Source organism: Takifugu flavidus, chromosome 9, assembly GCF_003711565.1.
Source record: "Takifugu flavidus isolate HTHZ2018 chromosome 9, ASM371156v2, whole genome shotgun sequence".
Lineage (NCBI taxonomy): Eukaryota > Metazoa > Chordata > Actinopteri > Tetraodontiformes > Tetraodontidae > Takifugu > Takifugu flavidus.
In genome coordinates, this window is record NC_079528.1 from 11,872,938 (window position 1) to 11,889,185 (window position 16,248).

Below are 16,248 nucleotides of genomic sequence, written 5' to 3' on the forward strand. Positions count from 1 at the left end.
GCGTTTCACTTACCATCAGTTGGCGTATGATAACAATAAACAACCCAGAAACAAGGGAGACGCGCTGACGGCATCTGTCGCTCGAATTCGAACCGAAAATATGGACCGAGGCGACGACAGACTGGTTCTTCGACGTGTCGAAATGTAACGGGGGTGACTCGTCGGTGCGGGCGCAAAGAATTGTCGAGTTTCGGTGTTGAAGCTGAGGAAGAGCTGGAGTTGCGTCTACCCTTCCTTAGCCCCTCTAGCTAACTGCACCTCATTCCTTGTTTGCAGACTTTGTGTTGCTCTGTTATGCAGTTGCCAGAGGACTGTAGTCGCACTCGTCCTCCTCCGCCACCTCTTTTCTCCCTATCCCCGCTGTCTCTGGCCCTATGTCTCGCTGGCTTTTCCCCTGGTCCGGCTCAATCAAGAAGCGGGCCTGTCGGTACCTTTTGCAGCACTACCTCGGACACTTTTTACAGGAGCGCCTGAGCCTGGACCAGCTGGGCTTGGACCTGTACAATGGCAGTGGCGTCATCAAAGAAATCAACCTCGATGTTTGGGTGAGTTTTTAAAAAGAGGAGCAAAAGTAATGTCACGCTTTCCCCCTCCCGACAAGTCGTCATCTGGTGTTTTTGTCGAGCACACTTGAAGGTTTCGCAACTGCTCCGGAGTTGAACAACAATCTTCAACGTCACGCTTTTAGCCTAGCTCACATTTCTTAGTACTGACCTTAACTGGAACCCATCAAGGAACAAAGTTAACTCGTATCAAAACAAATGTAAGCTACGCCTTCTATTGTGCGTCTTGACATTCGTTTGTGATACGATAAGGGGAAATATGAAATGCTATTCCTGATTTCATGAAATCACTGAGTTACCCCTCTTTGATCCAGGCGGTCAACGAGTTTCTGGAGTCCCTGGGGGCCCCTCTGGAGATAGTGGATGGCTTTGTGAGCAGTATATCTGTGACCATTCCCTGGCAAGCTCTCCTGACTGATCACTGCACCTTAGAGGTTTCAGGTCTTCAGATAACATGTCGACCCAAGTACCGCACCAGTGAGTTTACCCGAAGACCTTTTGGAACCCTACACACACACACAATTCTGCAAGTACTTGGACTGTTAGTTTGTCAAGAACACATTGAATCTGCTTGTTCTCTATATTTATGACTAATGTTACCAGTAATACAACATATAGGGACAAACCTGTTAATAGCAGTTTTCGGATTGAAAATGGACTTGGACTGATCAATTTACATCACTAAGTAATTCATAATTAATTAAAGTCCTCAAAATGCTGAGCAGGTGTAGCTTTAGTCTTGAAGTTAAATAGAAGGGGAAGTACGGTGGCTAAACTTGGTCTTGGCTCAGCAGTTAGAATAACTTGCACAGTCCAGTTGTGTATTATGACTAAAGTTTGTTTGTATTTAGATGGGGGTTGGGATTCCCAAGGATGGTCATCAAGTATGACCTCCAGCATGCAGCTGGCTCAGGAGTGCCTGAAAGACCCCCCAGAGGCTTCTGAAGAGCCACCAGCCCAGCTGGAAGGGCTGGAAATGTTTGCACAAACCATTGAGACGGGTGAGTGGAAACAGTCTGACTGTGTCAATATTCAGACAGCAGTTTTCTGTAACACAACTCATAAAGGGAGTGATTGGTCTCCTGGTCGTAAGGAACCTTTTCTTATTTGTGCTTGCAGTCCTTCGTCGTATTAAAGTCACCTTTATTGACACCATTATTCGCATTGAGCATCAGCCCCTGGACCTGCAAACAGATGTAGCTTTAGAGGTTCATGTGAAACGGTAGGTACTTCCCGCAGCTGTTTAAGGGACAAATAAAGGCAGAGTCGATTACATGTTGTTTTTTCCTAATCATCAAATAAGGAGAAGATACTGTGGACAGTTATGAACTTGTCCTCCTGGGCCCTGGTGATAAACCTCAGGGTGCAGCTATTTTATACAGTGGGCAGCTTGGGCTGATCATTCACCTGCCTCTCCTCAACACATGAAGGAGAGGCAGAATTAATTTAAAATGGGGTCCCTAATCATGAAAATTCAGGATGAACAAACTTGTGCATATTTGAATTTGTTTAAGTGCTTAGGTACAAACCACAATAATACTGATACTGTTCATATGACAGTGCTTAAAAGAATTTTAGGAAGTGAACCAAATTGCGATGGTTCTGTACAAGCCATTACATTGTTTCTGTATGTGTTTGGCTTCACGTGTCCCCTACCTGTGTAGCTGTTTCCTGACGTGCTTTTCAGTCACACCTTTAATGTTTTATTTAGTGTGTTTGCAGAGCTGACTGCCCTGATCTAGCCTGTTGTCTCCTATTTGAACAGAACAATTGATTTATTCCTCTAAATCAAATAATTATTGTTATCAGACAGTATTCTGAAATACAGAAAGATCATGGGCTGTGCCACAGGGCTGTAGTTCAGTAGAGGTTTAAAATGTGTTATTTATGACGGTATCATTTACGCAGAAATCTTGGATTGGCAGATTTTTTTATTTTCCCATCGGTCCCAACATCCTCATTTTCTTCAGTATGAACTCGAGCATACTGCATCTCTCCACCTATGTGATTGGTGTATGTGATCGCTCTTCCTCCAGGCTGGAATACTTTGATGAAGCTGTGCGGGATCCAACCAGCCAGAGCGCCATTCCTGTCGACATCCACCAACCTCCTGCCTTCCTGCACAAGATTCTCCAACTGAGCGCTGTTCAGCTGTTCTATGACAGCAACGGCACAGAGCAGGTGAGGAGGAGCACCAAACATCTGTAATTTACTTATCCATATCCTTTTAACTCAGTCATATATTATTATTAGAGAGGAAAATGAATAGAAACAATAATGTAGTATTCAAATTAAAACTATGGATACCACTTTAGTTGACCTACATATTTCTGGTCGAGATTTGAGGCAGAAAACACTGAGTATCCTCATAGAGTTTTCTTTTTTGCAGGCTCCTCCTAAAGGGGGATGCTCGGGATCAGCTGCAACCAGTGAAGGAGAAGAAGATGAGGACGAGGAAGAAGAAGATGCAAAACCCCAGACAACTTCACCGAGTCCTCCTCATCCGCTACTCATTGGAAGCTGCTCGGGGTTCATTGAGACAACAGTCAAGATCAAACAAAATGACATGCTGCCGGGACCAAAGGTTTGTGTACTGTCACATATGCAGCGTCCAACTGTAAGCTCAGCTAGGGCTGCATGGCATGACATATGGATCACCGTCACACTATCGTGTACAATTTGCTTACAACTGTTTCCTGCCATTCATACAAAAGCCCCTAATAGCCCAGATGTGGTACTTGTTGCTAACAGCGCTGTGTGTTACGATGGTGTTTTGCATAAAGCAGAGACAACCCGTTACAAACACAGAATCTGTATCATGGAACTTTTCCTTAAGCCACTGCTTCCTATTCTTTGAGTAAGTTAGAACATGATTTGTTGATATAGAAAAACACCTGCATGCTGCACGTGTTGCCATATTCGACAACAGTACGTTCTGCACGTTTTGCCTGCGCTTTGGAGTCTTATCACGTTTTTTGCTGTCTGTTTTCTGTGTTCATCAGTTGGAGTTGGATGGGAAGGTGGGCTGTGTCCACATGCTGCTATCTCCTGATCAAATAACCCATGTGACAGACCTGCTGGCAGCCCTCTGCATTGACACTGGTATACAGAACATAATAAATAAATCCATATTGGGCCTGTTTATACGACTGCCAGATGCCATTTTAGTTTTCCTTTTGCTGTCCAAAATATAGCACCTCAAATTCTGTTTATCATATCAAGGAAGAATCCCCCTTTCATTTTGAGGTTTATTAGCTGAGAACATAATAGCGAGAGCCAGTCACATGATAGTGAGATCAGAGTGTCCCATGTTAAGAACTTTGATCAGTCTAAATCAAAGAGGTTCAAATCGAGCATCTACTCCCTCTATACAGACAGGATTTCTTTTCCTTCTTTTCTCCAGAGACGGACAGCAAGTGTGTTGGAGTGCACAGCCGACCTTTAGACTCAGATGACCTTCGAATGATTGAAGAGGACCTTAGCAAGCAGCTGGGTTCCAGTCCGAGAGACACAGAGTGGGATGCCGAGCCAAGCCTGGAACCCTTTGTCACTGGGTTTGAGAATGGAGGTGAGCAGAGAATCAAAGACCCACTTTAGATCTGTCTACTTGGGATTTGGGATAACTGGGAGGATGTAAATGTTTAATGTGAAACTGAGCGGTGTGAATGTGACACAGCGCCGCCTTTTCGGTATTCACCACCTATTTGTGTGTTTGCAGAAATGTTTTATTCCATGGGTCCTGCAGGGATGACTAGTAGTGGCACTTCTCTGCGCTCCAGCAGTGAGCTGGTAGACAGTGATATGGAGTCCTCTACACAAAGTCTTGCCAGCTTCACACAGCGTACACCAATGTCTGCACAGGTAGTGTGTTTCTATAGTAAAAAGGCAGATAATCACCTGCTTTTGTCAGATTCATTTCCAGATGTCTTAGCTGTTATTTTTTATTACCATTTGAAATAATTCTGGTATTTAAAATATTTTCTAGTGAAAGTGTAATGTAGTTATTTGTCTGTGTCTCTTTTTTTCTATTTTTATGATCCTTAACAGGGTATAGTGAACTGCTCCAGGAGATATCCTGTAGCAGGATGTCTGTCAAGTTTGCCACAGGCAAGCCACTGGACCAGAGGTACGGACTGTATTTAGATTTTATGTTAGCATGTCTTCAGTGTAATTTTAAATGGTAAAACAATATAGGCTTCATTATTTTGGTGAATTAAAATTTGTAAAGGTGTATTTTCAAGGCAGATAAGCTCTCATCCTCTTCCTTCCAGGTCGCTCACACGGTGGTCAGTTGGAGCAGCTGAAGCCGGATGTTTTGTTGCGTCTGACCCTCGGTGGGCTAACTCTTACCCTCCTGCAGGACGATCCGCCTTCACAGCCTGACGGCTCTTCCTCATTGGCTCAGGTGTCACAGGTGTTCTTCCGGGAGCTGGGCTTCTTCAAGGACAGCATGTTCAGTGAGAGAGACTTCCACCATTTGAAGGTTGGCTTTGCTAAGGCCTGCCCACTCTCCCACCTCAGGTACAAAAAAAGAAAATGGAACTTTTTACATAGATGGGTAGATGAACGACTGGAGTCCATTGACTGAACATGCTTTACATCCAGCTGCTGCTTGCCACAGCATCCAGTCATTCTGATGCTTTTTCACAGAGTGACGGGAGCTGCGGTCCAGGTTACCTGTGAGTTGAGGAGCGGGAGACGCAACAATCGAGCCATCACATCGGACCTTTCCTTCAGCAGACTGGAATTGCTGGAATGCCTCTGGGAGGATGGAAAGCCTCAGTACACTGAGGTAGATGTTACTATAACGTTGACTCTGGGGCTGTGCACTTCAGTTTAAACACACGCACTTCAAGTTTGTTTGGATATATATATCAACCTGTGCTTTTAACTTTGTTTCTGTCCAGTTGCTTCAGTTCCAGAAAGCTGATATGTTCACAATGGGAGCTGTGCCCAGACCATGTGCTCAAATACACTACAGCCTCAGTGAAAAGCACCTGCGTAGAGTATGTACACTCACGTGCATGCAGATTTTATTTGATTTATTTGGTAGATCCTTTCCTTGTTTAAACAATATTGCTTATTTTAATCTGCTGCAGAAAATTGATTAGTTTGAATACACAGTGTCATGCATTGATCTGTGCTTTTACTTTATGCATATCTGTGGGGTTTCTGTGTGTCTCGGCAGCGTAAACTGAGGGTAGTGCGTCGGGAAAGTGTCCTGAGAGTGGAGCTGGCTGAGCTGCGCACCGAGCTGGACCTGGACATGTTTGGTCGGCTCCAAAGGCTCAGCAAAGCCTTCAGCCACTGTCCCATGCAGACTGCAAAACCCGGACTTGTGCCGGTGGGACTAGAATTATGTTCATCTCATAACTGTACTGTTTACATACAGAAAGTAAATGATTCTGTATATTTGTAGGTGAAGGAGGAAACGAGTATTTTCTGGATACTGAAAGAGTGTTTTACATGTTTTTTCCCCAGACACAGAGCACTGAAGTGTACTCCACGTTCACCCTCCTCTCTCCCCACGCTACTCTTGTCCTTCGCTTCCCCATCCCTGACCTGCGACCCCCCCCTATGCGTCGCCCACCCAACCAGAAGGCAGTGCGGCAGGAGTCTTTGGTTATGGAGTTTACGTACCTGGAACTGAAGCACCAAGAGGCCCCTGACCTCCAGAGTGAGCAGAATAACACAGGACAGCCATGGGCTCCCTGCCTCACCCAGTTGTTGGAGGCCTCCTTTACAGACTTGCACGGTAGGAACCTTAGTGCTAAAAAGGAACCTTACTGCTTTGGTCTTCTGGGCTGCTTCATTGCTCAGCTGATCAGTGGATTGTTTTGCTACATTGTTAAAAGCAGTTGAAGTAACGTTGTTTAATTTTTGAGTGGGACGAATCAGCCTCATGAAGCTGCAAAATATGTATAAATGTGTTATGCCTCATAGGTTCATATGAAGGATGGGATGGGGGTTCTTTCCCCTGTATCAGAGTGAGGAAGCACCACGACTCTCAGCCCAGGTTAGTACAGCAAAGTCATTAAAGTTTTCCCAGTGTCTAAAATCCACCTAGATTGTAACTTAATACAACGATTCTATTGCACTCTGTCATAAGTGAGCATCACAGACTCTGCTTGTGTAACCAGGATATCAGTCCGTGTGCGGGGAGGTGACGGCCAGGCGCCGACATCAGGTCTGGATGGGTTGAAACTGGGCCTCATCAGGGACATGGGGTCTGCCTTCTTTGAAAGCCACTGTGAACTCAACGACAAAACCAGCTCTCCGTTCTCCTCCAACCGCACTATGTTCGAGACGGAGGAGGTGAGGCTCTTAGTTGACACAAGATAAATGATCTGGTCTGGATCAAGATTCTAAACGAATCCTCTGCCTGCTTTAGATGGTCATTCCAGCTGACCCAGAGGAGATGAACCAGTTTCAGGCTCAGTGCGTGGCTCAGTGTCAGTGTGCTCTGGACATTAACCTGCCACAGGCTTACATTCTACTTCCCAGCAAACAAGCCTTCCAGAGCATCTATAATAGGTACAGAAACAGAAGTTTGATGGCTGCAGAGAACAGGATTGTAATGATGATGATAAAAGGATTGATCTTTAATGTGCTTCTAAATCTAAATCCAAAGGATCAATAATGACCTGTTGATGTGGGAGCCTCCTCCCCCCTCACCCAACAACTCTGTCCAGAGCAACCCTCAACGCGATGAGTTCCAGCTGTGCAAGTCGGCCTTTAGACTCGGTGAGTCTGACAGTGCTGGCGGTGTGTGTCGGAACTCTGGAGGCATTAGTTCTTCTTCTTATATTGGTGCTGGTTTCAATTGCTTTTCTAGACTCTGATTCTGAAGAGGATGAGCCTCAGTTCTATTTGGCCAATGAATCACATGGAAGGATGCAACACTCAGCTTACCATGCCAACCACAACCTCAGCCTCCTGGCTCTCACTGTGAACATCAACAAAGGCCGAATCCAAGCTAGAACCGATAGGAAGGTGAATGGAATCCTGAGACAAGAGAACCAGCTGTTATACAGATACTAACCTGATTTCCTCTTTGTAGGAGGATCAGAGTCACGGAGAACTTGTGCTTGACTTTGAAGAGGGGAAGATATTCAGTGTGGCACAGCACCAGAATGACCCCAATCTGAATTTCCTGTGTATTGAGAGCAAACAAGTAGAGCTTTACCATAAAGGTGCCGATTTCTATGTTATTTCTGAATATTTTACGTCCAACATGATTCATGTGGGAGTTTTTGTGACATAATGTAAATGTTGACATTTTTGTAACCACAGCGGCGGTGAGAGACACACCCATCCCACAGCGGCTGGAAATGCCCAGCTTCGCTGTCCCAAAGCACTTGGACCCCATTATCTACCCCACAGGGGTGGGGGTGAGCAGTGTGAGCGGCAGAGAGGGAGAGCAGCAGATGTTGTCCACTGCCATTAAAGTCACCCTGGACCCACAGAAGAGTGTGAAAGTAAGTCAAACTCCCGCTTTAGCCGATTGCACGGGGTTGAAAACAAACTGTTTCCTGCTCTGTAGGAGTTCCTGGTTGCCGTTCGACTTCAAGGTGCCACAATGCGACATTACATGACACAGACGAACCACAGCTGGCACGAGCAGGTGAGCGTTCATTTGCATTCCTTCGTGGAACACCAACCAGCTGCAATGTTTTAAAATGTTTGTCTGTGGGATTTGTTTGTTGTAGCTGGTTGAATTCCTGGATGTTATCGACGATCCCATTCTTGGATACACCGCTCCTGTTGTCATCACTGTTCTCCACACCCACCTCGCTACCTGTGCTGTTGATTACAGGTATGTACCTGAAACAAGAGCACAGACATTTACTGTTTCTCTCCTCCTCACCATGGATTTCTATGGGTTTCAGGCCGTTGTATCTGCCGCTGCGAGTGTTGTTTACAGCCGAATCCTTCTCCCTGTCCAGTAATATCATTGTAGACACCGCCACCTTACACCTCAGGTACGGTCCCCCAAACCTGAATCCTACAATATTTTATTCCTTTATTATGCTATTTACGTATCATCACAGCAAATGTTGATTTCAGTCTTTGGAACATTAAACCTACAAAGGATTTTGTTTTTGTTTTTATCCTTACCAGATTCATCCTGGATGATTCTGCTCTCTACCTCTCTGACAAATGTGACACGGACGTGGTGGACTTGAGGAGAGGTACCAAGATTTCTTAGCTGTCATCAAACCTCATAAAGTTACAACTAGAGATGTCCAACATTAAAGGCCAGCACAGTAACACGTTCCCGTGACTCTATCACCCAGACTACGTGTGTGTTCTGGACATTGACCTGCTGGAGCTCGCCATCACCACATGGAAAGGCAACAATAAAGGCAAACTGGTGCGTGCTCCCTGTCTGTTTACATACCTGCGTTTCATTCACATTCACTCAGCAACCACCAAGCACCGGAGCGGAAAATTGTCTCCCCTTGCCAGAGAAAATGTGAACCTTGACAAACATTATAATTTAGCTCAATTTAAAAAAACCACTAACAAGCACAGGTCCTGTGTTTATAAATATTTGTTATACCAAATGAAGTTTCTCTATAATGATAGCCTGTGACAGCAGTTTGAGCCCTTTTCAGCTGGACTCAAAACCAAAACCTTCAAGTAGGCAGTAAACATGTCACCTCTAGCCAATAAGCAATCAGGGTTTCAAATTTGGGGGGGAAAAAGCCACTGTGTTATGTAACAATGTGTGCACAGTGTTTGTTTTGAGACACTTGCGGCTGTATCCTGATGACCTACAGCACACAACCCCCGAGCATACAATCAGAGCTCTGGTAGGGTGTGGCAAGCCCAATTTTACTTGATGTAAATTTAAAAAGAAAAGATCCTGATCCAGCTGCATGGTTTACAAGGATGGATTTAATTAACCATGGGTGTTTATTGGATGGAATGGATCATAAACCAGACAGCTGCTTCTCATTCCTTTAAAAAAAATAAAACAGGTGTGCTGGGTCTTTTTAAAAGTTCAAGTAACGCACTTAAGCATGTATTTGTAGCAATTTCACAATTCTGACAACATTTTGTCTTCAATATACCGCCATACGTACTTGTCCTTGTCTATGTGACGGGCAAGTGTGGGAGAACGTGTGGTCAATTCTGTTGACTCTAGACCAGTGTCCAGGATCTCCCAATACCAGCACAAGAATCTCTGTCCCAAAACACAACTTTACCTCAGGCCCATTAATGCACACATACAGTAGATTTTCTATTTTAACAAACGGGAATCAGTGGAGTCTTTTCTCTTAAAAGCCACAACATCTCCAACAAGGTAACTTGAGCTGCTTTACTAGTGTGATAGTGAAGGACTGAAGTGGTAATAAGTGGTACAAAGACAACATATGTCTTTCCCTGCGTGTCTAACAGCTGCAGCCGCTCTTTGAGCTCCGTTGCTCCAACAATGTGGTCCACGTTCACACTTGTGCTGACTCCTGTGCTGCCCTGGTCAACTTGCTGCAATACCTGGTCTCTCAGGGTGACCTGCACCCCCCACCTCGACAAACCTCCCCCACTGAAATTGCTGGCCAGAAATTGCCAGTAAGACTGTTTTCTGTTTCCATTTTTACACAAGTAATTTTGAGTGGCTGTGTTGCTTTTTGTGAATTTCAGCTGGAGTGTAAATTTGAAAAGTGCTCAGATGTGTGTTTCATGATTTTAGCTGTCAGAAAGTCCTGCAGCGGTGCTGCCCTGTCCTCCAGCTGAAACTGCAGAGATCAACCAGTACGACCTGACTGACGCTTTAATGGACACAGAAAGGAGCCACCGAGACGAGAGCACAGATCCAGGTACTTCGGAGTCTGACTGTTCAATATTGGTTGAACATATGGCAGCAGTGTCTCTGGAGGGGGAGCGGTCAGAGGTTTGCTCCATGCCCAGCTGCTGCAGTCGACATGTTGAAGTGTACTTGAGCCAAAATAACCCAAAACTGCACCACTGTTTGTCTGCTCGCATATCTGTGTTATGAATATTTTCTTCTGTTGACATGGAGATGCCACAGTATATGAATGTGTTTGAATGAAAGACTTGAAAAGGCTCTAAATGTGGATTTCTGCAAAAACAAAAGATTGTAGTTTTGTTCTGTTCCATATATCTACATTTTACATTCTACTTGATGTCTTTCATGTGGCCCATCCTTGTTTACAAAGACCTTCACAGACATAAACGTCTAAACATATTTAATCTTCTGAACCCGTTCCATATCAGTTCTTTCACTTGATCAACACGCTGTTCTTTAAATACATTTAAGATCCTTTGTTTGGTGCACATTTGTGGTTTTTTGCTCTCTGCTGTGACCACTCGTGTGAATAAACCAGCCTAAACTTAAACTTGTTATGTTGAGGAGGTTTTTATTTGCTGTGGACAAGGGTGGAGTGTTTACGATTCCTCACCCACTTTGCATTCACTCAGGTTCACCCTCCATGCCCAGAGCCTCGCCTGTCTCCGTCTACTTGTTCCCTGGCGAAGGTTCGAAGTGCGACCCTTCCATCGCGCAAGGCGACGAGTCTGAGCTCGGTGGGCTTATCGGCACAGCTACAGAGGTGCAGGCAGATATGGTGTTTGATGAAGATTCTGAGGGCTCCACTGACAATGATGACTTCTGCATCTTGGAGGCTCCTGGCATGGGCATTCCTGTAAGACACCTTTATCCAGAGGATCGTCTGCTTTTCCCTTTTCGATCTGCTTGTTTACATTGCTTTAAGCCACCGTTCATTTGTCATTAATAATCATATTTTTGCATAAATGCATACATTGATTTGTTGCAGCCAAAAGATGGGGAGCCTGTAGTCACAGTGCTTTCCCCGGGGCCCATCAAGGTGAAGGACAACCACTTCTCCAGGCCACGGGGAAGCTCTGACCTGCTTCGTGCCCCCAGCCACTTCCCAGTCCCTCAGAGCAGGGTGGTGCTGAGGGAAATCTCTGTGGTCTGGCATCTCTATGGAGGCAAGGACCTTGGCAGCAAGCCCATGTCTATACATGCCCAACATGCACACAGGTACCATAAATAGCATAACTTTGATTTATCCTTTTTTTTAAAATTCAATCACCCGTTGCCACTCTTTTGATCACCGTTTCTGTCCTCCTGTCTCAACAGATCACGGTCAGTCCCTGCTGGTGTTCGTGGGTCACCTTCGCGTTCCGCCGCTTCCTCCCGTCCCCAAAACTCCTGGAGATGGGCTGGAGGCAGTGGCCGTCAGCACACACTGCTAATGGAAATCCAACTGACTAAGGTATTAGCTCTGAACATGTGTTTGCTGAAAGCTGGAGGATGTGTAAAAGTCACCGCCTCAACATCATATCCTCCAGGTATCCTTCCAGCATGAATCCTACCTGGCGCCAGCGGCCGGGCAGGATGGAGAGGGGTCTGTGTCAGCTGCTGGTGTTGTCGGTCCTGGTGTTGAGCAGCCTCTCTCCAGGCAGGTGTTCATCGTGCAGGAACTGGAAATTCGAGACCGTCTGGCCTCCTCACAAATCAACAAATTCCTCTACCTCTACACCAGCGAGAGCATGCCGCGGCGAGCTCACTCCAACATGGTGAGGTAGCAGATAGGTGGAGAAGCAGTCGGAGGCCCATCATCTGCATTATAATGATTTTTGTGTTTCCTTTTCATAGCTGACAGTGAAGGCCCTTCAGGTTTGTCCAGAGTCTGGCCTGGGGGGTCCAGAGTGCTGTCTGCGGATCAGCCTCCTGCCACTACGACTTAATATTGACCAGGTAATTGAACCTGAGTCTGAAAACTTGGGAATAGCGCCTTAATGTGGTTTTGCCATTATTGTTGTGCTAAAATGAAAGAAAAGAGGAGGAAATATTCAGAGCTATTCTGGGAAAATGCCCCAGCCCTCAGAGAATTCCTCAGTTGGAAATAATTTGTATAGTAATGTGCTGGACATAAAATGCTGAGTGAACCATTTGCGGCACCGTATCCAATCGAAAATGTCAGTTGAAGTTAGATCACACGTCACTAGCCTGCACCACATTGATCATTTGGCACTACTCACACTCTCATGCTTGGCTGCTCCTGTTCCCTTTCCACCTCTAAATATGCCGTCTTCTTCCAGGATGCACTGTTTTTCCTAAAGGACTTTTTCAGTAATTTGGCTTCCTCTGTTAACCCTTACCTTCCTGTGGACCCAGCAGCTGAAGGTGAGCCACTTGGGATTCTGCCACATATTGAATTTAGATGAATCCCAATCCATTTGTGTTTGTTGAACATTCTATGCTGATTTCCATTTCCAGTGAAGGCAGAGCCCTCACAGAAGTTATCTGAAGAAGCCGACGCAGCCGCTGCTCTGGGGTCAGATCTCACAGCCTCTATGGAAACAACCTACAGTGAGCAGAGTTCCTCCTCTGCCAGCTCTGCCTCCTCCTCTGAGCAACCAGTCTATTTCCGGTATGGAGATGGAATTGAAATAACAAAAGGCCATAAAATTGTTTCAGAGGCTGTGTCAACTTAAAAAAGCCTAACACTTGTCTATACTGCCATTTTCAGGGAGTTCCGTTTTACCTCTGAAGTGCCTATCTGGCTGGACTACCAAGGTAAACATGTGGTCATCGAACAGGTGAGAGATCATTCCCACTACAACACCTCTTCAAAAACCTGTAATGAAGCAATAATGGATAAGTAACCATGCAGAATTTGCATAGTCGTGACTTGTCCTTCTCCTTGTTTCATAGGGAACATTCGCAGGAATTCTGATCGGACTGGCTCAGTTAAACTGCTCAGAGTTGAAGCTGAAGAGGCTGTGCTGCAGACATGGGTAACGTTTGTCATTTTTAGACCAGAACAACCATTCTCTTGGTTATCTGAAAAGTGGTTTGTACATAATAAATTGTCTGTAATGATGTCACAAAGGTAATTGAGTTGCCCCCTATAAGACTTTGGGATTTTTTGCAGTCTCTTGGGTGTCGACAAAGTAATCCAGTATGCTGTCACAGAGTGGGTCACAGACATCAGAAAGAATCAGCTGCCAGGAATTCTGGGAGGTGTTGGTCCGATGCACTCAGTGGTCCAGCTGTGTGAGTTCAAATTGCATGTCTATACCCCATTATTATAGTTACGGTTGACTGGTTGTAAATTCCAATTTATCTTTTTGTTACTTCTCTCCTTTGGGTTTCTGCTGCTCTACCAGTTCACGGAGTCAGAGATCTATTCTGGCTGCCCATTGAACAATACAGAAAAGACGGACGCATTATTCGAGGTCTCCAGAGGGGGGCAGCGTCATTTGGCACCTCTACAGCATCTGCCGCTCTGGAGCTCAGCAACAGGCTGGTTCAGGCCATACAGGTACTGACTTTCTTTATTGTAAGTCAGGGTTTATTTGTGTCCACAATCTATATGTCTAATTATATATCATTTTAATGCGAGATTTCCACTGTGTCAGTGTCCCAATCACGGATTCATTCAGTCTGAAAAGGACAAGTATTTAATGCAGCTTCAAGCAGTTGTAAATTAGTCTGCTTCCGTTACAGGCCACAGCAGAGATGGTGTATGACATCCTGTCGCCCACTCCACCACTGAACCGCTTCACCATCACAGAAGGTCGAGCCCCATCCAGTCGGCCACGCAGAGCTGCTCAACCTGCTGACCTCAGAGAAGGAGTGGCAAAGGCCTATGACACTGTCCGAGAGGTGAAACCCTAGATATAGAAAAATGATAGTCACTATTCATGCATGTGTTTCAGTTAATAGACACTACAGAGAGACTGTGTTCATTGTTGTGGCGTAAACACATGTTTAACTGGTTTTCATCCAGGGAGTGATCGATACAGCTCAGACCCTGTGCGATGTAGCATCCCGTGGCCATGAACAAAAGGGTCTTCCTGGCGCGGTGGGCGGTGTCCTCCGGCAGATCCCACCCACTGTGGTCCGTCCTTTGATTGTGGCCTCTGAAGCCACCTCTAATCTACTTGGTGGTATGCGAAACCAGATCAAGCCAGATGCCAGGAAAGAGGATTTCCTCAAGTGGCGCATAGAGGAAGGCCAAGAATGAAGTGTGTGTCTGTGTTTGTGTTTGTGTGGATGGAGAAGGAGAAGGAGGTGATGATTTGGGAAATGAACCGCTAAAGTATGAGTGTGTATTTGCATGTAATGACAGTCGGTGTGTAAAGCAAATTGAGAAAATAAGCAAAAACTAACAAGTATTGCAGTTACTGACATCCAGTGTTTTACATGGCTCCACCAGACGTGATCTTACACAGGCTTCAATATTCTCAGTAAAATACTAGTCTGTATGTTATCCTTTCTGTTCATCAGCTTCTTTTTTAGTCTTTCCATAGACGGGCGGGATTATAATACAACACTTGGGTATTTCCTAATTTTTGCCTCATAAAATGGTGTTAAAATATAAAAAGGGATCATCTCTACCATTTCATCTTTGACTAAATTTCATAGAAAAGACAATAAGAGGTTTAAGGGTATAATAATTACTTATGGAGGCAAATTTTAGGTAAATCTGAACTTGAAAGAAGCCAACCCTACTTCCCTGGACCTTCTGCTTTACTGATCTCAAAATAAACAGCATTTCCTAAAAGGTTTTTTTTTTTTTTTTTTTTTTTAGCTGAGGCTTCCCTTGAACTTTCTTGGGTGCATTGTGAGGCCGTGTACTTGGATCTGTGTAGTACTGATCAGGGAGACATGAAGAGGAATTTATGATGAATCGGTCAATATCAGTGGCTTGCCTCCCCACCTGCTTCTGTCAGTGCTGTTTTTTGTGCCATAGGTTTGCAGAGTGCCCTTTTTAATCTAGTCTGTGTTGCCTTTCCCAGTTCTGCATCATCTTTATTCCCATTACAAGGCTGAAATTATCTTTGACTCGCTGTCCAGCAGTATATTTGTGCTGCTTCTTCCAGAGTTCCAGGAGTTTAATTGACCTAAAGTTGCTTCATAATGCTGCGTCCACCTCTTTAGTTGCCTTCCTGCGTTTTTGTTTCTTTTTAAGTGTTAAGTTTTTTTGAAAGATAAGTGTCGTCATATTCACTTTCAGAATAAGCGTTGAGAAGATGTGATATGCGGATGACCACGGAGAATCGAAACTTCGGGATTTGTGGAAGAACTTTTGCATTTTTATCCTTGTTCTTTTTTATATGTGCTTGTGAGGGAGAGATGTGTGGATGTGATTAATGTCAGTGAGGATGACAAACTGATGCTTGTTAGACCTTGCGTGTGTAATTACTGTTTACTCTATCAAACTGTATGGGTGACCTGTATATTACAAAGAAAATGAGTATACAATATTGCAAAAAAATTAAAAAAAAAATTTGAGTATAAAAACTGAACATCCTTTTTTGATGTTTGTATTACTTATTTAACAGCATAATCGAAATGGAAGTAATCATTTGAGTCAATATATTTAATTTTAGGGTTAAGTTTGTGTTTCAGATTTAAATACTGACTTTTTCATGTTGACACGATATTGTCAAAAGAACTTTTTAATTTAAAATTGTTATAACTATAGTTTAAATTTAAGAAGGCAGTAAAATATGAGGATAAAGTATACAATATATTGCTCTTAATATTGATAAACAAATGCTCTACTTGAACAGCTTTTTTTTTATTGGAATCGTTACCAGAGACTTGCCAACGTTTGCGTCGCTAAATGGGGCCACTGTTATTCCGGAACCAATGACAGCCGGATGCTTCAGGGGGACT

At 44.5% G+C, this 16,248-nt stretch overlaps 1 protein-coding gene across 1 annotated transcript; it reads left to right on the forward strand.

Moving 5' to 3' along the window:
* The first annotated feature begins 10 nt into the window (after positions 1–10).
* atg2a (autophagy related 2A) lies at positions 11–15,875 on the forward strand. The gene is made up of 42 exons (XM_057043739.1): positions 11–545; positions 878–1,040; positions 1,415–1,564; positions 1,683–1,785; positions 2,600–2,744; positions 2,953–3,147; positions 3,566–3,665; positions 3,967–4,131; positions 4,282–4,424; positions 4,611–4,689; positions 4,835–5,084; positions 5,214–5,355; positions 5,471–5,569; positions 5,752–5,907; positions 6,045–6,318; positions 6,507–6,579; positions 6,704–6,878; positions 6,955–7,097; positions 7,195–7,307; positions 7,399–7,556; positions 7,624–7,756; positions 7,857–8,041; positions 8,107–8,187; positions 8,273–8,379; positions 8,453–8,545; positions 8,685–8,755; positions 8,861–8,937; positions 9,969–10,139; positions 10,261–10,387; positions 11,010–11,233; positions 11,366–11,595; positions 11,695–11,830; positions 11,907–12,134; positions 12,214–12,315; positions 12,660–12,744; positions 12,838–12,991; positions 13,091–13,160; positions 13,276–13,358; positions 13,496–13,617; positions 13,731–13,885; positions 14,071–14,229; positions 14,354–15,875. Exons 1-42 carry the CDS (start codon positions 375–377, stop codon positions 14,588–14,590), a joined length of 6,027 nt encoding a protein of 2,008 aa, XP_056899719.1. The 5' UTR covers positions 11–374; the 3' UTR covers positions 14,591–15,875.
* The last annotated feature ends 373 nt before the right edge of the window (positions 15,876–16,248 follow it).